We start from the raw sequence: 23,527 nt of genomic DNA on the forward strand, positions 1-23,527 counted from the left end.
GAAGCTGAAACACCAGCCTTCCAATGCTGCTGACAGAGCTGGCCAAAACTTTCCCTCTGGAAAGGATGGGGTGCTCTCCAAACTCTGCGCACAGCCTGTGCAAAGCTGGTGCTCATTGACATTGACCCTAGACTATCTGGCTGGTCCACTGTTGCACCAGGCATTTCACTCTGTGTGCACACCAACCTTCTTCCAGAGCCCATTGCATCAAAGAGGCCATCTGAGCCTCCCGCAGCAGAACCTGAGTGTGTCCTTGCCCTCCGGCACGCCAGCCGGTTCCTGCACTGTCCTTGCCCCTTGCTCCAGCCACAGCACGATATGTATCTGGTGCCTCACCACCTGCCTTTCAGATACGTACAGAGTGGGATTATGGCTGTGAGAGTGAAATCAGGTGATGCTGTGTCTTTATCATCACTCTTTTATTGATGCTCTTCCACTGTCTGGCCAGGTTGCTGGTGAAGGTAAAAAGAATGAAACACTGGAGCAAACATTCTGAAACTTTAAAATCTTCACTACGATCCCCAAAGATAATGAAACAAAAACTCCATGGTATTGAATTAAACTCCTTTACATATAACAGAATTCCACATTATCTAATAAAACATACACTTTCATTATTCAACTCTAGCCAGTTGCTTTCCAAAGATAACATTTGAATGCTGCTGTACAGAAACCATCAGATTTCAGGAATGTGTTTTCACTATCAGTAATCTTATCCCTATTTTCCAATCAAAATTCTTTTTAAAGGAATTAATTGCTACTTCATAAACTATTTTCTGGGAATCTGTATCACAATGCGTGGCACAGTGGCATACTAGTTAGCACTGCTGCCTCACAGCGCCAGGGACCCGGGTTCGATTCCTGGCTTGGGTCACTGTCAGTGCAGAGTCTGCATGTTCTCCTCATGTCTGCATGGGTTTCCTCCAGGTGCTCCGGTTTTCTCCTACAGTCTGAAAGATGTGCTGGTTAGATGCATTGACCCAAACAGGTGATGGAGTGTGGCGACTAGGGGACTTTCACAGTAACTTCATTGCAGTATTAATATAAGCCTTACTTGTGACGCTAATAAATAAACTTTTAAAACTTTGACTTCTTTCTTTAGGTACGGATCATACATTATTCTCCTCATTTTAAATCCAGTACCTTTCATAACCATGCAATGAAATACATAAAAGTTACAACATGGAATTGGGTACAATTAGCCCACGTTGCTTTTTATTCTCCACACAAACAAATAGTTTTTTAAGTAAAGTTTATTTATTAGTGTTACAAGTAGGCTTACATTAACACTGCAATGAAGTTACTGTGAAAATCCCCTAGTCACCACACTCCAGCGCCTGTTCAGGTACACTGAGGGAGAATTTAGCATGGCCAACGCACCTAACCAGCATGTCTTTCCAACTGTGGGAGGAACCTGGAGCACCCAGAGGAAACCCATGCAGACACAGGGCGAACACGCAAACTCCACACAGACAGTGACCCAAACTGGGAATCGATCCTGGGTCCCTGGCACTGTGAGGCATCAGTGCTAACCACGGTGCCAATAGTTTGAACGATATTTACCTAACTAGTCCCCATATGCCTTCAATCCCCTTCCCTCCATTCAACTATCAAATCTAATCTTGAATGTCCACACAGATTCTGCTTCAACCACCAACCAGAGATTCAGATCTCTTCATGGAATAAGGTTTCTTCTGCCCGCTGTCCTGAATCTCTTAGATTAAATCTTGTATCCTTGGCCCCTTGTTCTTGATTCCTCAACCACTGGGAGCATTCTTCTCGCTGACTTACATTGACCCCTGATTAGATATGCTCGTTTTCAAAGCCTGCAGTGGTGTTCTCTTCCCCTATCTCTGTAACCTCCTGCAGTCTTAAGACATTCCAAGGTTTCTGCTTTCCTCCAAACTCCACCATTCCGCAAACTGCTCCACCAATGTTGGCCATTCCTTCAGCCGGCTCGATTCTGAGTTCTGGAGATTCCCTCCTTACACTTCTCACTTTCTTGAAAGTGCTGATTAAAATCTTCCTCCATGACCTAATTTTTAGAACTAACATCTCCCTCTGTGGCTCAATGTCAAGCCATTGTATGATAATACCCCTGTGAAGCAACTTGGGAGATGTTGTTGTGTAAACAGTGTCACTACGTGAATGCAAGCTATTGTTGCATCTGTACTTTTTCCCCACCTCTTTGTTATTTTATACTCATTGCCCTATAACCTCTAATGAAAGACAATCCAATTTTTCCACATCTTATTTCTGTTTCCTGGTATCAAGCAGGATCCAAGTGAATTTGCAGTTAAAGCCTCAGCATCCTTTGTCTGCACAGTGCAGGTGCTGACAGTTTGTTAGACTTCAATTAAGCTGTCATTTTCCATCAGTCCAGACTAACAAGTGTCAGCTGTACCACTAATAAAAATAGTATTTTGCTCGCTCGACACGCCATCCAGAGTCGATAGTTTAAACATACAAATTTGTGTGTGTGTCCTGCACATGGACATGCCCATTGATGTATTTTATTTTGCTGTGTGCACAGGGAGGACTTCATGTTAACACATTGAATTATATGGCATTTCCCATGCTCCGACTGACTTTTTTTTTAATGGCTTCTTTGCTGCAAACACAATGTGGCCGTTTTCATATCAATCTTCCAGTAATAGCATGATTCTGCTGCTGATTGCCCATTATAAATCAACGGAATGGAAATGTACATTGGGAAATGTACACTAAATTCCTAACATTTACATGGACATGCTTTGCCCTCTCCATCAGCACATTGCTTGTGCAGCAGGGTAGTACGACTTGAACAGAAAAACTGCACAAAGCATTGACATGGGGAGAGGAGGCGACCACAATTCAAATGCAACACATCACTTGTGTGACATATTGATGGCAAGGCCTAACCACTTTAATCTGAATGTTAATTTTATTGCGGTGTATAATGAAGACAAACGGCGCCTTTGGAATTGCATTAAAGGTTAATTCCTAGCGTCAGACGAAGCCTCCGAAAAGCATCTCCATTCAAACGTTCCGTTTTTTTCTCTCTTACAATTATTAAATTTTGGCAAGGAGAAGTCGGGCGAGGGGTATGCAGCAAGGCACAACATTGTGGATGAGGATTGCAGCAGTTGTGTGGACATCTACAACTTGAGATCCAGCCTCATATTCTGGCAACACGAAGTTGAACGTTAGTGAGTGGCTCCCAAGAAACGCTGAGGCAGAAGAGAGCATGGATACTGTCAAATATGGAAGAGTACAAGGATTTAGTAATTTCGCTTCACTTTTACATGCACAATTCCACTAACTGAGAGTGGGATTTTAGAGAAACTCCGAAACACATGGCACTTAATTTATTTTGCATTTTTTTTAAAGGGTAGTATTGCTCAGAGCAGAGAACTTACTCATGAGGAAGATAGTTTTGTGCGTTCCAGCTGGTGGGGCTGTGGAAATGTATTTACTTACGCTGTATCCCTGCCAATCGGTAGGAGGGAAGGATTAGAAATATGATTTTTTCACTGTAGGATGTAACATAATCCCAAAGAATCATATAGGCTTGATCAGATACGTGACTTAAATTATCTTACAAAAACTTTGCATTTTTCCTACGTTTCAAAAAATACCATTTGATTCAATGACCTTTTTCATTTCACTTCTTCTCACAGCGTCACCTACTGTTGGACAAAGTGAATTTCCCCTCAGGGAGGTTTTAGTCACATTTGCAGCACAGACACACTCGTTCCAAAATCACTCTCAGGAAGAGTACCTCACTTTTTCCACTGAGCACTGCCTAAATTTAACAACAAATTTAAGAGTTTGAGCCCTTAACTACGGTTCCCACTTTCTCTCTGGCATCAAGTGCTATGCTGGGAAGGTGAGATGGATGTGCTGGTCTTTCTGGGGATGTGGGAATGAAACAGGTTGATACTTAGACTGGGAAGTACCGCCCTTGTCAGAACAGTCTAGTGTGGAATGGTTGCATCTTCAGTGTTGATCTGCTTAATCATTTCTATCCGGGCTACAAAGTGCTTAAACTACATGTGCTCCACTCTATATTTTCCTTCTCCTTTTCATACACTTCTTGGGTCTCAGATGTGTCCAACTTTGCCATTTTTAGATTCCTACAAAAATCACTTACTTCAGCCATTTAACCATCCAAAGTTTCCAAAATCATCTATTTATTCTCCCGTTCTATTTTCCCTCCCCTTCTCCATTGTCCTGTTCCTTCTGAAATGCTATTCATCTGTACCAGCCTGAGGGAAGGGTTTGAGACTGGAATCAGTGTGACCACTGATGTTAAAAGCAAAATACAGCGGATGCTGGAATTTGAAACTAAAACAGAAAATGCTGGAAAATCTCAGCAGGTCTGACAACATCTATGGGGAAAGATTAGAGCCAGCTTCGTCAGTGCTGACAAAGGGTCACCTAGACTCAAAACATTGGCTCTAATCTCTCCCCACAAAAGCTGTCATACCTGCTGAGATTTTCCAGCATTTTCTGTTTTGGATCACTGTAGTTGCCTGATCCACTGTATACATCCAGCTGTTTCTGCTTTTGTTTTCAGATTTCCTGTTATTTGGCATTTGGTTACACTGAGGTGGTAACATTTTCCTTTAACTAGTATTTATATGTAAATTAGACAGCACGCCTTAAAACATTTAGCAGCAGCGTGATACCAAACAGTGAAAATTATCCTAACTTCTCTAACATTTGTATTCAGTGCCACCAATCTGTGATACAGGTTCCATAAGAACTAAGACATGTCGAGCTGGCAAGAGACAACTGTGTTTGTGGTAGTGCTGACACTTGTTAGTCTGATCTGATGGAAATCGACAGCTAGATTGAAGTCCAACAAGTAATCAGCAGCCGCAATCTTTAATGTAATAAAATGTCCCAAGGTCCTTCACAGCAGTGTTATAAAACAAAACGTGACACTAGGCCACAAAAAGATATATGGCAGATGACCAAAAATTTGCTATAAAGGACAAAGCAAAGTACAGCACAGGAACAGGCCCCTTGGCCCTCCAATCCTGTGCTGATCATGATGCCCTGATTAAACTAAAAAAAAACCTTCTGCCCTTACTCGATCCGTATCCCTCTGTTCCCTCCCTATTCATGTGCCCATCAGATGCCTCTTAAATGCTGTTAACGTGCCTGCTTCCACCACCTCCTCTGGCAGTGTGTTCCAGGTACCTATCACTCTCTGGATGAAAAACATCTCCCGTAAACATTCCCCCTCGCACCTTGAACCTGTGTCCCTTGTAATTGACACTTCCACCCTGGGAAAAAGCCTCTGATTATCCACCCCGTCTATGCCTCTCATAATTTTGTAGACCTCTATCAGGTTTTCCCTCAGTCTCTGTCTTTCCAGTGAAAACAATCCGAGTTTATTCAACATCTCCTCATAATCAACACTCTTGAAACCAGGCAATATCCTGGTGACCTTTCTTTGCATTCTCTCCAAAGCTTACATATCCTTCTGGTAGTGTGGTGACTAGAACTGCACACAACACTCCAAATGCTGCCTAACCAAGGTTTTATTTAGCTGTAACATGATTTCCCAACTCTTGTACTCAATGCCCCGGCTAATGAAGGCAAGCGTGCCAATATGTCTTCTTAATCACCTTGGATTCCTGTATTGCCACTTAGGGAACCATGGACCTGCACACCCAGATCCCTTTGTATGTAAATATGCCTAAGGGTTCTGCCATTTACAGTATAAATCACAACTAAATTTGATCCTCCAAAATGCACCATCTCGCATTTATCCAGATTAAATTCCATTTGCCATTTCTTTTCCAAGATATCTGTATCCTGTTCCAACCCCTGACAATCCCTGGCACTATCAGCAACTCCACCAATCTTTGTGTCATCTGCAAACTTATGAATCAGACTCCTGACATTTTCCTCCAGGTTATTTATATATACTACAAATAACCGAGGTCCCAGCACTGATTGCTGCGGAACACCACTAGCTCCAGATCTCCATTCTGAAGAACATCTTTCCAAGCCAGTTCTGTATCCATCTAGCCATTAAGTATTAAAGAGATTCTTAAAGGAGGAATGAGAGATAGATAGGCAGAGAAATTTAGTGTGCCAGGCTGGCCATGCCAGGGTGTCAGTTGTTAAGCCCGAGACAATGGGGGCAATTTTCCAACCTCGCCATCCCTGCCACAAGAATGTGCCAATCCCAGATAATTGTGCACGGGCCTAAAAACAGGTTTTGGGCCCAGTACCAAACAGTTCGTCCCAGTTCCCTTCTACTGGCGCATTGCCCAAATAAAGGCACAAGGTCAATTAGCATATTTAGAGTAGCATTCAGATAGGCTTAGCCTGCTTGATGCCGGATTCTTCCAGCTCTCGGGATCTTCTGACCCTCAGGCATGGCATGAGCCTGGCAAGAATCACTACTGGTCCCCACCAGAGACCTCTCCAGGGTTGGGGGGGCAGTGCTCTCAGAGGGCACTAAAAGCTCCTAGATGGTTGGGGACATGGCTGGGCAGTGTCCACCTGACTGTGCACTTCTTGCACCTTGGCAGTGCCCACCTGGCAGTGTAGGTTGGGACACTGCCAGTGTGCCAGAAGCAGTGCTGGTGTGCTAGGGGCAGCGCCAAAGGGCCTGAATGGAGGCTGGGCCTGTGGGGCTACGCAAAGGGGGCTCTGATGGGGGTGGGGGGTGGGGGGGGAGCGGTGCTGCTGTGGAATGAAGGAGGGGCATGTCAGGGACATGAAGCACTAGCGTATTTAGGCCCGGCCCCTCCCAGACCCCACATGCATCTCACCGCCCTCCCAATAAAATGACAGACTGTGCGACGATTGCGGTCCACTCCACGCCAGACAAACTGCCACGGATCGTTCCGGTTTTCCCACTCAGTCATTTTTGGAAAAATTCCACTATTTTTCCAGCGTGTTCCTCAACCGTATGGTAAACCGTGCGGTGGATAAGTCAAACCAGACAATTTTATTCCCCAGTTTTAATTATTCCACCCGGGAACATTTAATTAATCTACAGCTGTGATAAACTGAAGACAAATGGTATCTACCGATACAGCAATCCAACGATGATATTCTGCAATTAGAAAATGAAGCAATTATGTTGTTACTTCTCTTTAAAATCAGACAGATTTACTGACATGATCAGTTAACTCTCACAGTGGTTTGATCAGGATTTAGGGTAAGTGGCCCCGCACTGTGCCAAGCAAACCAGCAGGTGGCACCACACTCAGTTTAAACTGGAAGTGAAGTTGGGTTGATTCTCTATTTACCTGGACTTCAATCATCTGTGGTTCAGACGCGGTAGACATATACCTGCACCTGAGATCTTTCAATCAGGTCCTCAATTCAAAAAATGCAAGAACACTAAAATTTTGTCTGTTTACACGATTAAAAATATTTACAATGATATATTTTGTCTGAAGGATATTTTTTCAAATAGATTAGTAATCATGGACCGCCCCATCTAAATTATAATACTAAAAAATAGTATAATAATAAATACAACAACTAAAATATAACTATAAAAAAGTACAAAAATGTGCGGGTTAGGTGCATTGGCTATGCTAAATTGTCCCTTAATGTCCTGGGATTATGTGAGGTTAGGGGGATAGGGCCTGGGTGGGATTGCAGTCAGTGCAGACTCGATAGACCACATGGCCTAACTCTGCATTGTAGGGATTCTATGGATCTATTCTATGGATTTTAATATGGTGTGGCAGGGTGGCACAGTGGTTAGCATTGCTGCCTCACAGCGCCAGGAACCCAGGTTCAATTGGGTGACTGTGTGGAACTTGCATGTTCTCCCCCGTGTCTGCGTGGGTTTCCTCCCACACCCCAAAGGTGTACAGGGATAGGTACATTGGCCATGCTAAATTACACTTTACTGTCCAAGATATATAGGAAAGAGGGATTAGCGGGGTAAATATGTGGCATAGTAGGGATAAGGATAGGGCGTGGGTAAGAGTTGGTGCAGGCTCAATGGGCCAAATAGCCTTCTTTTGTACTGTAGGGATCTATGATGATAATGTGAAGCCCCTTCAGAATCACTAATTGTTACAGTGCACAAGGAGACCTTTCAGCCCATCATATCTGCACTGGCTCTCCAAGTGAGAAATTCACCTAGTTCCATTTTCTTGGCTTCTCCTCATAATCCTTCACACTCTTCCGGATAGGAAAATGGTCTAATTCCCTTTTGAGGACCTCATTGGAACCTGCCTTTGGGCTGTGCATTCCAGATCTTACCTACTCACCGCATGAAAACTCTTTTCCTTGTGTCACTTTTCCTTCTTTTGCCAATTGCCTTAAATCAGTGTGTTCTCATTCTTGATCTTTTCAAGAATGGGAACAATTCTTCCCTATCCACCTGTCCAGTATTGTCAACATTGAATTGCATATATTTCAAAGTGATAACTACTCATTTTTCTAAACTCCAGACAGTTACACCTCATTTACTCCGCTTCTATTCATAGAACAATCCTCTCTTACCCAAAAAACCAGTCTAATGAACATTCTCTGTACTGCCTGAAACACAAGTGTTCCCTAAATGTGGAGACCAAAACTGCACATAGTATTCCAGGTGTGAACTCACCAGAACCTTGTACGATTGTAGCAAGACTTCTTTACTCTTGTAGAGTACTTTAATCCTCTTTCACTAACGGCCAACATACCACTGGCCTTCCTAACTGCTTAGAACATAGAACACTACAGCACAAACAGGCCCTTCGGCCCACGAGTTGCGCCGATCACATCAACACCTACCAATCTATAGACCTATCTATAACCCCCAATCCCATTAAATTCCATATACTCATCCAGAAGTCTTTTAAAAGACCCCAGCGAGTTCGCCTCCACCACCACTGACGGCAGCCGATTCCATTCACTCACCACCCTCTGAGTGAAAAACTTACCCCTAACATCACTTCTGTAAGGCTTGCTGTGCATGCCTGCTAACCTAGCGTTCCCTGTTTGAGGGCACATCCAAGTCCTTCTGAATATCAATATTTACAAAATTCATACCATTTTGAAAAAACAGCTTTTCCATTTTTATCAAATGGATAACGTCACATGTCCACTCATTATATTCCATTTTCTACCTCGTTGCCCACTCTCTCAACCTGTCTACATATTTCTGCAGCCTCTTTATATCCTCCTCTCAATTTGCACTCCCACTTAGCTTTGTATCATCAATGAATTTAGATACATTACTGTCGGTCTCTTAGTTTAAGTCATGAATATAGATGAAAAAGCTAAGGCCTCAATTGTGATCCCTGTGACACTCCATTATTCACAATCTGTCAATGTGAAAATGCTCCATTTATCCCGGCTTTTTGCTTCCTGCCCTTTAACAAATTCTCTATCCGTGCTCATAAATTACCCAAACTCCAAGAGCCCTTAGCTTTTGTGTGACACCTTATTGATGCCTTCTTAAAATGTAATTGTGCTACATCTACTAGCTCCCCTTTATCTACCCTACTAGTTACATCCAGAAAAGAAAGCGAATAGATTAGTTAAACACAAATCTTACTGCATAATATGAATTGAAATATTGAACAAGGTTGAACTCACCTGGTGCTCATTCCCATTGGGTTGCTTGGCAATCTTTATGCCAGTCTTAACATTCCTCTGTGCATGCTGTCCTCCCAGATTGGACAGTCAGCCACCTATGTGCTGTACAATTGGTAGCCAGAACGTGCTCCCATCTCCCACTGCTGTTCAGTTATTTTGCGGACCAGTTGGAAAAGTCTCTACAGACCCCGTGGGGTCTACAGCAATGTTTTGTCTAATTTTTGTTGGGTGTGCACGAATGGTTTGTTGCAATGCATGCTCCCTTTAAGGTTGATGCAAGCCTCTTTAAGGGAACTTAGATCGTGCACAGCACTTTCCCGACCTCTGTGCACTTGCACAGTTCAGAAGTGACAGGACCTCAGTTGAGGAACTAGTGGCCATAACACCAAACAGGGATTTTGAATCTTTACTCCAGAATACTTTGTTAGTATTCAGTAAAAGCCACTCCATTGCCAACAGCTGCTCCTGTTAGGCATATGAATATTTAAAAGAATGTTCAGCATCAAAATATGCATCTTGGTTATGTAAAATTAATCTCTCGATTACAAAATTTAGGGAAAAGTAACCAGTTGCAAATTAAACAACTGCAGACAAACTGTAGGAAATATTATAATTAGAGACTCCAGTATGTTGTGTCAATGAGTCCTGTTTCCATAGCAAATCTGTAGTCATCTCTTTGTGAAGGGAGGGGAGAATATTTTAGTCAATTCCTATTACATGTAACTCCTCATGGGCCTGTGTGTAAAAAGCAGCAAACCACACAAAGTGAACCAATTTCCTTTTCCATTCACCGCCACTTAATAGCAAGCATTGTTAGAGGAAGGTCTGCTTTATGTAAAGAAGCACAATTGTGTTCGCTCTTTTAAGTAACGTGCAGCACATTCTTTAATTTTAAAAAGACTCATTATCTTTCAACTTAGTTTGTTGTTGCTACAATTGCAAGCAACTGGAATTGAAGTGTAAGTCCCAACTTGGTAAAGAATGCTTTCTTTTGTGCTTGTGAAACACATTTTGCCCTCAAGAATATATTATGTCGTCTCCTTTAAATGACGCACTTACTTCTTACCTTCAAAAACAAATTCAGTACATCTATATTAATTGCTTGCCTTTTTTCCAATTTTTGGCACTCAAATAGGAAACATTTCTGGGGGTGGGAAAGATAAGTTATCTGTTAATTTTGTCCCAGTAGCCACTAAACAGCACAAGCAACTCAACATAATTCAAACTGAATAACTTTCAAATTTAGTTCCTTCAGTAATTGTTCTCCTCTCTACTCCATGAAGCATTTTATCATTTTATTTAATAGATTATACACACCTACTTCACATTGCAGACATGTATTTTCCAATGAATGATTGCAACATGCAGGAAGTGACAACCAAAATACAGCTTTTAAATGCTGTGATGAATAAGAAAAAATAGGCATTCTATCTAGTTCATTCTATTTAGTTCTTTCTAAGTGTTTTGAATTAGGGATTCACCCGAAGTTACCCCCAAGAAAATTATTCTTTGCCAGGGCAGTGAGGCTGTGTAAGTTGTTGACCGAAATGTGACATCCAAATACATTTGATTTGTACAGCCTGTGTTTTTACCAAATATCTCCCCAAATATTTCCACTTTAAGTGACTGAGGCACTGTTCCTACCATTTATCAGCATCTAAAGAAGCAGGTTGCAATGCCCTAGATTTAGAGCTTTTGTGTTATTTGTCTGCAATTTATCATGGCATTTCAGAATTCAACAGTGCAGAAGTGGCCAATCAGCCCATCAAATCCACACTGACACTCTGACCCAGTATCTCACCCAGTCCTTCTCCCTTTAAGTGGCACTGTGGTTAGCACTGCTGCCTCACAGCGCCAGGGATCTGGGTTCGATTCCCGGCTTAGGTTACTGTCTGTGTGGAGTTTGCATGTTTTCCCTATGTTTGCGTGGGTTTCCTCCGAGTGCTCTGGTTTCCTCCCACAGTCCAAAGATGTGCTGGTTAGGTGAATTGGCCATGATAAATTCTCCCTCAGCGTTCCTGAACAGGTGCCAGAGTGTGGCAACTAGGGGATTTTCACAATACATTCATTGCAGTGTGAATGTCAGCCTACTTGTGACTAATAAGTAAACTTTAACTTAACCTCACACATTCATCATGGCTAATCCATCTAACCTACAAAAATTGGGATACTAAGAAGCAATTTAGCATGGCCAATCCACCTTACCTGCACATCTTTGGAATGCAGGAGGAAACTGGAACACCTGGCGGAAACCCATACAGATATGGGGTGAACATACAAACTCCACACAGTTATCCAGGGCTGGAATAAAACCTGGGTCCCTGGTGCCGTGAGACAGCAGTGCTAACCACTGTGCCACCCATATTAGCTGTGTGTATTTCTATTCCAGTGATTCTGTAGATTGGTAGGAAAAGATAGTGGGCATCCTATTGTGGCTAAGATATTGTGCTTATGCATCCTATAAGACAAGGCTGAAGCATGAAGGATTTGCAACTGCCTTCAGCCAGATGTGCTGAAGCTAGATGATCCATCTTGGCTCCCCCAGTGGTTCCCAGCATCACAGATGCCAGTCTTCAGCCAATTTGATTCACTCCATGTGATAACAAAAGCAGCTGAAGGCTCTGGAAACCATAAAGGTTATAGGTCCTGACAGTAGTACTGAAGATTTGTGCTCCAGAACTCGTCGCTCTCTTAGTCAAGCTGTTCCAGTAACAGCTACAACACTGGCAGCCATCCATCTACACAGCAATGTGGAAAATTGTCCAGATATGTCCTGAACACAAAAAGCTGGAAAAATTCAATTATTAAACCATCAGTCTACTCTTGATCATCAGTAACGAAGAGGGTCAAAAACAGTGCAATCAAGTGGCACTTCAGCAATAACCTGCTTTCACTGAGGTTCTGTTTAGACTGTCAAAACCACTCAGCTCCTGACTTTATTGTCTTGGTTCAAACATGGACAGAAAAGGTGAACTCCAGAGATGAGGTGAGAGTGATTGCCCTTGACATCAGGGCAACATTTGATCGCATATAGCATCAAGAAACCCTAGCAAAACTGGAGTCAGTGGGAATCGGGGAAAACTCATGCTGGTTGGCATCATATCTAGCACAAAAAGATAATTGTGGTTGTTGGAGGTCAATCACCTCAGTTTCAGAGCGTCAGAATCATCTTCAGTTGCTTCATCAATGATCTCCCCTTCTTCATTAGGTCAGAAGTGGGCATGTTCGCTGATAATTGCACGATGTTCAGCACCATTCATGTGTCTTCAGATATTGAAGTAGTCAATGTCCAAATGCAGCATGCCTGGACAATATCCAGGCCTGGGTTGACAAGTAACGTTCACACCACACAAATGCCAGGCAACGACCATCTCCAAGAAGAATCTAACACTGTCCCTTGACATTCAATTACATTACCAATACCGAATCCCCCCACTATCAACAATTTGGGGGTTACCGTTGTCCAGAACCTCAACTGAACCAACCATGTAAGTACTGTGGTTACAAGAGCAAGATGCTAAACATCCTGCAGTGAGTACTAGCTCACCTCCCAACTTTCCAAAGCCTGTCCACCATCTGCAATGCACAAGTCAGGAGCATGATGGAGTACTTGTGTGGATGAGCGCTATTCCAAGAAACAATCAAGATATTTGAAACCATCCAGGGCAGAATAGCCCGCTTGATTAACACCTCATACACAAACATTCACTCCCTCACCATTGATACACAGTGGTACCTGTGTGTATCATCTACAGGATGCACTGCAGGAACTGACCAAGGCTCCTTCGACAGCACTTTCCAAATCCAAGACCCCTCCCACTACCATCCAGAAAGGCAAATGGTCGAATACACATGGGAACGCAACCACCTGCAAGTTCCCCATCAAGCCACTCACCACCCTGACTTGGAAATATATTGCTGTTCCTAACAGCATTACGGTATAATACATCACACGGACTGCATTTGTTCAAGAGCACATCTCACCACCACCTCAAATTAGGGATGGGCAATAAATGCTGGCCTAGCCAGCAACACCCACATCCTTTAGAAACATAGTGCAGGAAGCGGCCATTTGGCCCGAGTCTGCACCGACCCTTACCCAGGGCCACCACCCCACCACCCTTTCCCCATGCCCCACATATTTACCCCACTAATCCCAATCTACACATTTTGGGACATGAAGGGAGAATTTAGCATGGCCAATCCACCTAATCTGCACATCTTTGGACTGCGGGGAAAATCAGAGCAGCCAGAGGGAACCCACGCAGACAAAGGGAGAACCTTCAGACTCACAATCACCCAAGACTGGAATCAAACCTGGATCCCTGGCATTGTGAGACAGCAGTGCTAACCACTGTACTACCTTGCTGCCCTTGAATTAATTGAAAAATAATGAAATAGCTAGATTAATGACAAATAAGAACATTTACAGACTTCAGTAAATGTTCCATTTGCATTGTTCTGCAAATTCTGCAGGGTAAGGGCCAGGGACCAAGCATGAGTACTTTCGCTTGGAATTTGTTCGACAAATGTAGAGAGTTGAAGTATCAATGAGGTTATCCAGAATGGAAATTAAGGGTATAAAGCCACAGACGTAAATTACTTCCCTTAGTATCTCCATGAGGGACTCAACAAAATCTTCCTCATCATGCAATGACTGATTTAAATAATGTCTTGGCAGGATTGGATTACAACTGCTTGCCTGAGGAAATATTCTGGATGACTGTCTAGGAATTTAAAGCTATCTTTGCTGACTGATGCAGTATTTTAGCCTTGATAACCCATTCTTAACAGGTGTAAATAAAGGAACTTGAAGTAAAATTGTGTTCAGGCTACCAATAGATCTGTATTTCATTTTCTGCATTGAAGTCTAACTGGGGTGAAGTGTTCTAATTAGGTATATTCTGATCATCAGTTTTAGACTAATGGCTGCAAAGCAATTTAAATAAATTCTCATGTTCATTGGGCGAACACGCTTACTGTTACACCGCAGAAAAAGCTTGGGCATTTTTGCCTCTTAGCAGCTCTTAAAACAACACTTCTTTGGAAAATATCAATGTCAACACACTATAGCCTTTAAAATCTTAAGTGCTCTCGATTACGATGCAAGAATTTTAAAATTCCTTCTTCAATATTGTGCCTGATCACAACAGGAGCGTGGCTGGATTATGCCTCAACATTGCCTGCAATCAGATTAGATTCCTATTAGAAAGCCTCTCTATTTTGGTACAGTATATTAATAGACTGTTTACTGAATGATATACAAGGGACTGAACCCAAAATGTTCCCAGAAAATAGGGTCTGCCAATATTTTTCCTTCTGACAGTCTTTCAAACATTCTTTTGTCTGATACTATTAGAATCCCTACAGTGCAGAAGGAGGCTATTTGGCCCATTGAGTCTGCACTGACCAAAATTCCACCCAGGTCCTATCCCTGTAACCTCAATTACCTAGCTAGTCCCCCTGACACTAAGGGGCAATTTCACATGGCCAATCCACCTGTCTTTGGACAGCATGAGGAAATCGGAGTACTCAGAGGAAACCCACACAGACACGGGGATAATGTGCAAACCCTAGACAGTGATCTAAGGCTGGAATTGAACCTGGGTCCCTTGTGCTGTGAGGCAGTACTGCTAACCACTGTGCCACCCTTTTGAAGTTTACTTATTAGTCACAAGTAGGCTTACATTAACACTGCAATGAAGTTACTATGAAAATCCCCTAGTTGCCACATTCAGGCGCCTTTTGGGCGAGGGAGTTTAGCATGGCCAATGCACCTAACGAGCACGTCTTTCAGACTGTGGGAAAAAACCGGAGCACCCAGACGAAACCCACACAGACACACTGTGCGTGGGGAGAACATGCAAATGCCACACAGACAATGACCCAAGCCAGGAATTGAAACTGGGTCCCCAGAACTGTGAGGCAGCAATGCTAACCATCGTGCTTCCCCTAATTCAGTCAGAATATACCAGGCAGTCAAATTCCCAGTAAATGAAAGGTACCTGAATACCTATCAAAAATATATTCTTTCAAATCGAGGAAATTAGCTGTATTTAAATATTACAAATTTATGTATACTAAATCAGACATTTCTTCATCTTTTCATGAATATTTTAACTGATCTGAGAAAATGGAAACTTATGAGATATATATTCACAGCTTATGAATCAATTTAAAACATCCAGACTTTCAGGATACTTTCTTCATGAAGTTACTGGTAACTTCTGGCGAGAGTGACACATTTCAGTATAATACCAGGCAAAGGTACATTCCAATGACTGACAAAATATGAACATTTTTAGCACAACAGGGACTGATATTCAGCAGAAAATTCCAGATTAACTCACTACATTTTTTAACACTTGTACACATTTAAAGAAAATTAAAATGATCAGCACACTATTGATTTCTTTCATTCTAAGATGTACAACTAAGTGATGAAATTATTTGTATTATCAAGAGACTTAAACACCAGCTTACTCCCAACCTTCCAGCAAAGTTCAAGACAGTCCAGCAAATCAATGGAAAAAGAAAACAACCAATGGTTTATACTAAAAGAATAAAGATTTTTATTAAGCATTGTAAGTTGCATTCAATAGCCTTCCAGTATTACACCACACCATAATCCATCAACAACCGAGCAAACCCAACAGTAGTTCATTCTTGCACAATCCATATGTAGGTAGAACTCCTTTCAACTTACAGAAAAGGTACTATGTAGCTGTTGCGGGCAGGGGTTTGGTGGGGGGAAGTGGGGGGGTTGTTACGTTTTATTTCTGTTCACTAATGTGTGATGAAGAGCATCAGGAAAATTATATGAAATTATAATAAAGTAAGGATTCTGATTCAAAGTACATCAGGTTTGAAACACTAACAAAAACAGCAGAACGATACAAGTATATTTGCTTATACTAAACTCTTGACGGGAAAGTTTTAAAACGAGCAATTTGCTGAATTGTCCGCTATGTAGGGGGTAATTTTTTTTTTGAAGATTGAAGCTTTTCAAGAATTTTGTAGAAAGATCACTTTGCTAATACAAATGCATAAAACAGCAACAGAGAACAATATGAATACAGTAGCGATGAGTACACCAGGGTTAACATTAATCATTCAGAGTGGCTAGATAACGTTTTGTAGGTTTTAGAATAAATGCAACAGAGGTCAATAACCACAAAATTTAAGGTTAGAGCAAGTTCAGTTAATGACTAAACATATTTTAACATCTTTTTATAGGACTATGACTAACTGTTTTAAAATTTGCAAATGGGCACAGTACTTGTAGGATGGAAGAAAGAGGACGATAACATGCATAATATTAACTACACACTTCAAAAATTATGAACCATGCAGAAGTTTAGCCAAAGTAGTACTAATGTCTACATCTGATTCAAAAACCACTGATTTCATTGATTCACGGATGCATGGTAAGAGCTGTCATATTCACAAAACGTATCAATTATATGGTGATGTTTAGCTATTTTTAAAGGTCATCTGCATCTTCAATGAATGTTTTCAGTTGTTTCTTGACATGTAATTTGTTTCTTACACATATTTGCTTTCTCTTAAAGATTGCCAAAACTGAAGCTGCGTTATTACTTTCTAGTAACTTAACATTGAATTATTTTATTTTTAAAAATCTTTTGCTGACATAACCACACCAAAACTAATGACATTGAAATAGTAGAATTTTTTTGTGGTTCTGCGCCTTTTGCAGGCTTATGAAATTTAAATCTTAAAATAAGCAACTGACACAACACATAAAATCAATTAAGATGGCAAAGTTATGGTGCCAAGTACTGTACTGTATTTTAACCTATGTATTAAAGACTGCCAAATTAAAGCCATATTTGCTTTACCTTCTGAAAAAGAAAATGTAAATTGTCATAACCAGTTTGAATGTCTTGTAATACCATTTCAAATATGGGAGTCAAATGCTCTTCATTTCATTTGGTAGCATTCAACTGCAACTGGCTAGAAAAGATTGCTTGTAAAACAGCTGACATCAAAGAGGGATCCGAATTTCCAATGTCCTTGTTTCTCTATGGAGAAGAAAATATTGTATGCAACTGTAGGCCTTCCTTTTCAAATATTCCTATTCTGTAACCTTCCAAACATCCTTCACCCCCTCAACAAAAAACAAAAAATACACATTACTCTTCCTTTTTCAAGACAGCAGTACCAAGATTTTCATCTCTATTGCAACTGCCATCTGTAGTTAGTGCATTTAAGTGAGGAGTTGTATTGCACATTTTAGAGTCATTATTCAAGGCACTTTCAGTTTGGTTGGAAGCCCTGATGTCTCCTTTGTTTCCATTTAGTTCGGAAACAGGTTTACTTTCGTCTGAAACTCCATTTTCAGCAGGAGAGCTATCTGAAGAGTCTTCTGCAAGGCCTGATTGAGATTTCTCGTGTTCCTCTGAACAATGGTCTCCAGAATCTCCAGACACTTTCAATTCTTGAGCAATTTCTTCTGCTGAAGCAGCATAAGCTGGCTGACCCTGCCATAGAGAGAAAAGAACGCTTTAACAAACACCACACACTATAGCTTGCTGCAGTGAGATTTTCTAATGAATCAATAATTTTATTTACCTCATATACAGTTCCATGACTAATATAATTTTCTACGGACCCAGGCAAAATAATGCAATATTGTCTCATGTTAATGTGGCTATTAATCAACTTAGTTACAAACATTTCCAAGTGTTGTTTGCAGATGAAAAAAATTGGTATTTTGATGGCAAAGGCTGACTAAGATCAAAACTTTTACACAAGTATAAATGTCCAGAAGTGAGATTCGCTTACTTCTCATACTCATCTTGGAAACCTATGAACAGAGGTAAGCCATTCAGCCTCTTGAGCCTGTTCCACCATTCAATTAATCATGGCTGATCTGTACTCAACTTTATTTATCTTTCTTTGTTCCACATCCCTCGATACCTATTCTCAGTTATGAACATTCCAAGTGATCCAGCATCCACATCTTCACAGTGAAGCAAGTTTCATTTTCCCATTGCCTTTTGCCAATTCTAATTCCATTTCCTCTTTTACTGCGTTCCACCATCTATCCAATCTCTTTATTTTTTAAATGACCTTAGATCTCTCCTCAAACTTTTAAATTCATGGTAATACATCGATATTTATACAGCTGTCCTCATGTTTTAACCCTTTAAAACCTTGCATGATTATGGTATATATCTGTATTAGAATCTTTCCAAGGTCAATGCATCTTTTCTGAGGTTTGGTACCCAACCAGAAAGCAATGGCCCAGATGGGATCTCAAAACTCTGAAGGACTGAATCATTATACCGCTACTTCTGTATTCCAACTACCTTCAGACAAAAATCAAGGTAAGAAAACATGAAGCAGCAGCTGGTCACTGAATGCAATTAGTCACAGAGCATGAACTTGGGAATTTGGGAGGGGAGGGAATTTTAAGGGTCAATTTTACAGGTAAATCTCTTTCTAAAATCTAGCTTTGTTTGAGTTTAAGACTTAACTACAATTCACTGTTGAAGTTAATTTTTTTTTCCATCTTAGTCAGGGATATACAAGCTCTCAAGAGGAGAGGCAGCTGCAGTTCGTTAATTGGGTAGTTGGTTTCAACTGGATTCTCTACCTTCTGTGCTGACTCCTTTCTGTACAACAAGCTCGTAAAAATTGAGGCTGTCTTGCTAAGCACATGAAGTAAGCCAGCACTAAGATAGCAGCTGGTCACTGAGTGCAACTAGTCAGAGAGAGAGCTGGAAAATTTGGTGAGTGAGGGAATTTGGTGCAATGAGGGAGGAGGAAGTGTTCAAGTAAATAGTTAGTTCAACCCTGCCGTTAAAAGAGCTGAGAGAGTGTCGAACCAGTTTAGGGAGCTCATTCTGTGGACTGGCTGCATTCTGAAAAAATTTCAAAGGCAATAGCTAATATTTAAAGAATGAATACATGATTTACAAGAAATACACATTCCTTTGAGGCACAAAAACCTGACAGGAAAAGTTATCCAACCATGGCTAACAAGAGAAGTTAAAGGTTACATCACTTTAAAGGAAGAGGCTTATAAAGTTGCCAAAAAGTAAGAAATGAGAGGTTGAGAGCTTGTTAGTATACAGCAAAATAACACTAAGAAACTGATGAAGGAAAAATAGAACAAGAGCAAGCTAGCAAGAAACATAAAAACGGACTGTAAATGCTTCCTTGTGTATAAAAGCGAAAATAGGAAAGACAAATCTGTCTGTCTTCACGGATAAAAATACAAAAAAATTCCCAGAAATACTAAAGAATCAAGGGACCAGCAGGAATGAAGTACCGAAAGAAATTATGAGTAAAAAGGTAATACTGGAGAACTTCATGGGATCGAAAGTTGATAAATCCTGTGGATCTGATGATCTACATCCCAGAGTGTTGAAAGAGATAGCTATAGTGCATTGGTAGTCATCTTCCCAAATTCTATAAATTCTGGAATGCTTTCTGTAAGTTAGAAGGTACCAATTGTAACTGCACTGCTCAAGAAAGCAGGGAGAGAGGAAATGGCAAACTACAGGCATGTTGGTTTGATATCAGTGGCAGGAAAACACTAGAATCTATTATAAAACATGTGATCACTGAATACATAGAAAATAATGGTAGGGTTGGGCAGAGCCAATGGGGATTTATGAAAGGAAAATCATGTTTGAAAAACCTGTTGGCATTTTTTTTGAGTACGTATCTTGCACAATTGACAAGGGGAACCAGTGAATGTGCTTTCTTTGGATTTTCAGAAGATTTTTGAGTAGGTCCCATACAAGGGGTTAGTAAACAAATTTAGAGCACATGGGATTGTGGGGTGGGTAATATACTGGCATGGATCGAGAATCGGTTAACGGACAGAAAAAAAGAGAGTAGGAATAAACAGGTCATTGTCAGGTTGGTAGGCTGTGATTAGGAGGGTACCTAAGGATCAGTGCTTAGACTCCAGCTATTCATAATCTATATAAATGATTTGGAGACCAAATGTAGTATTTCCAAATTTGCTGATGACATAAAACTAGGTGGGAATGAGAGTTGTGAGCGGAAGTGGGGGCAAAGGAGGTTCAAAGGGTTTTAGAGAAATTAAGCAACTGGGCACTGGAATACAATGTAGAAAAATGTGAAGTTAACCACTCTGGTAGGAAAAACAGAAATGCAAAGTATTTTTTAAATGCTGAGAGATTGGAAAGCGTTGATGTCCAAAGGGACTTGGGTTCACAAGTGCCTAAAGGCTAGCATGCAGGTGCAGCAGTCAATTACGAACACAAATGTTGGCCTTTATTGCATAAGGATTTGAGTTCAGGAGGAAAGATGTCTTGCTACAACTTAATAGGGTCTTGGTGAGACCACATCTGGTATACAGCCTAGTTCTGGTTTCCTTATCCAAGAGGAGATATACTTGTCATAAAGGGAGTGCAACAAAGGTTCACCAGACTGATTCCTGGGATGGCGAGATTTTCCTTCGAGAAGACTAGGTCGATATTCATAGAATTTAGAAGAATGAGAGGTGATCTCCTCGAAGCATATAAAATTTTTACAGATCTTGACAAGTTAGGTGCAGGAAGGATGGTTCTCTGGCTGGGAGTCTCATATTAGTGGATACAGTCTCAGAATAAGGGTCGTTCATTTAGGACTAGCTGAGGAGGAATTTTTTCACTCAGGATGATAAATTCTCTATCTCAAAGGGTTGTGGAGACTCGAGTATATTCAATGCAGAGACTGATAGATTTCTGGATACTAAAGACATCAACGGACATGCAGGAAAATAGCATGGAAGCAGATAAGCCATGATCTAACGGTCGACTCCTGTTGCTATTTTTACACATTTCAGCCTGCATAATGCATTATCCTGTAATGTGTATGGATACTTATGTTCATTTGCTCCAGCAATTTCTCATCATTAAGAAATTATGTTTATCTTTTTGGCTCCAAAGTGGATGACATCAGGTTTCCCCATACTTTACTCTTACCTGCCAGTTTTGGCCACTCATTTAATCTTTTTGTGTCCCTTTGTAATAATCCTGTTTCCACTCACTCAAATTATTACCCTTCCAGCTTAATGTCTTTTGAAAACTTGCTCTAAAACAAAGAAATCTTGTGCCTTTAAACATCCCAAGGGATTGCACAGGAGCACTATAGAAACAGAAAATGGCATTGAGCCACTTAAAGAGAATTGTCAGACACCCAAAAGCTTTTTCAAAGAGGTAAGTTTTAAAAGAGTGTCCTAAAGGAGGAAAGGAAGAGAGATACAAGAAGGGTATTCCAGAACTTCAGGTCTAGGTAATTTGAATACATGACCACCAATAGTAAGGCAATTAAAATCAGACATTCTCAAGAGGTCAGAATTAGATAAGCTCAGATTTTTGAATGGACCTATTATATATTAAGTTGATCTTTTGCTCCACCCTATTTGTAACTGCAACATTATATTCTGCACCCTCATCTTTCCTTCTCTCCTATGTATTTTATCAATGGTATGTTTTTGTCTGCATAGCACACTAGAAACAATACTTTTCACTGCATACCAATAAATGTGGCAATAAAAGATCAGATCAAATCAAAGATATCTGAGGGGGTTGTGGGGCTGAAGGAGATTAAAGACATGGAGAGGAGCAGGGCCATAAAGTGATTTGAAAATGACATCAAACCAAGACATTACTCAAAGGAACATATCAGCAATACAGATACCATCCAGAAAACAGTTGTGAATTTCTGCTAGTGTATTGACACGTATGAGAGATGGGCTGAAGTAAAGCTTAGGTGTAATACCGATCATTTACTTTTAATTTGCTAAAACAGTTAATGCAAACTTATCATTAACCAGGCTAGAGCTGTATCTGACTTGAAATGTTGGCTCTAACGTCTCTCCACAGATCCCGTCAGACCTGCTGAGATTTTCCAGCATTCTCTGTCTTTGCTACAACAGTATTTCAAGGGTAATTCACTGCAACTCAAAACAAACTATTCTAGCCATATGCAGGTCAGCTTTGGAATGTTAAGTTCAGTTTTGTGCACCCTGGTTTAAAAAGGGCACTGATGCATTGGGAGGTTTCATAGGAGAGAATGGATGGAAACTTAGGGTGTTCAAAAGTGAACATATTTAGTTATAAAATAATAGGGAAAGTAACATTATGGGTGACAGACAGAAAATGATACACCCAGGATATTGCCTGAATGCTGACATTCTTCCTGGTAACCTGAGGTTATACCCGTGTCACATAGAGAATGTTGAAAGAGCTGGATCTTACAGGGCTTTGCGGTCACTACCTCATCAGCTTATAAGTCATAGGGAGAAGCCTGCTGAGATTCCTGTGGCTCGCCCAGAGGGCAGCAGTCACTGCAGTAAGGCAAGACCTGGGATGAGAGCGGCTAAAGTCTGAATTTTTTTTTGGGACACAAAGTTATGTAATTATAGCAGATCTATGATCTGTAGTGAAACGCAAGTGCTCCTAAGCCCCCTCAAAGAGGTGAAATTATTAGAATTCAAGTGAGTAGAAACAGTAATTGTGGAGCAATGCATTTAGTCAAATCACCAAAGTGACCACAGCATTTCATCAATCAATGCAGACAGTGGATGTAAATACAGGATCGAGTCCATGCTGACAACAGAGCATGGCCTGCTGGATTACGTACATGTAAAATGAGGCAAAGGACTACAGGAGTGCTTTGCAAACTATTTTCCAATGTAACCCCATTTTAAGTCAGAACCACTTTCTCAAGGGTAATTAGAAAAGGGCAACAAGGTTGGCTTTGCCACCGATGTCCATGTCATCAACCAATGTATTAAAAAAACGTTGAAAATTAACATGACCCCTGATGTCGACAGAATAAAAAGCTTTAAAATGGCATTGTTATATTCAGTATATGATTATTAAACTTCTTATAGCATATATAATAATACATCATATAATAATGATGATCTGCATTCAAAGTGCTTTGTAAAATGTTACTTTGTATGTTCATGTAGGTTTCAGCC

General features: G+C 40.9%; 1 protein-coding gene across 3 annotated transcripts in view; it reads right to left on the bottom strand.

The window, feature by feature from the left end:
* Positions 1 to 16,103: 16,103 nt before the first annotated feature.
* The window catches only part of LOC145337544 (constitutive coactivator of PPAR-gamma-like protein 1 homolog), a 124,670-nt gene continuing 117,246 nt past the window's right edge, over positions 16,104 to 23,527 (bottom strand). For 2 of the 3 annotated variants that reach the window (XM_080182346.1, XM_080182340.1), the window contains exon 17: positions 16,104 to 18,056. In XM_080182346.1, the coding sequence (XP_080038472.1) occupies positions 17,709 to 18,056 (348 nt within the window). In that variant the 3' untranslated portion in view covers positions 16,104 to 17,708. The remainder of the gene's footprint in view (positions 18,057 to 23,527) is intronic. The other variant, XM_080182354.1, reaches the window with a different exon arrangement.

This window comes from Carcharhinus amblyrhynchos, chromosome 3, assembly GCF_965287045.1.
Source record: "Carcharhinus amblyrhynchos chromosome 3, sCarAmb.v2.hapA, whole genome shotgun sequence".
NCBI lineage: Eukaryota > Metazoa > Chordata > Chondrichthyes > Carcharhiniformes > Carcharhinidae > Carcharhinus > Carcharhinus amblyrhynchos.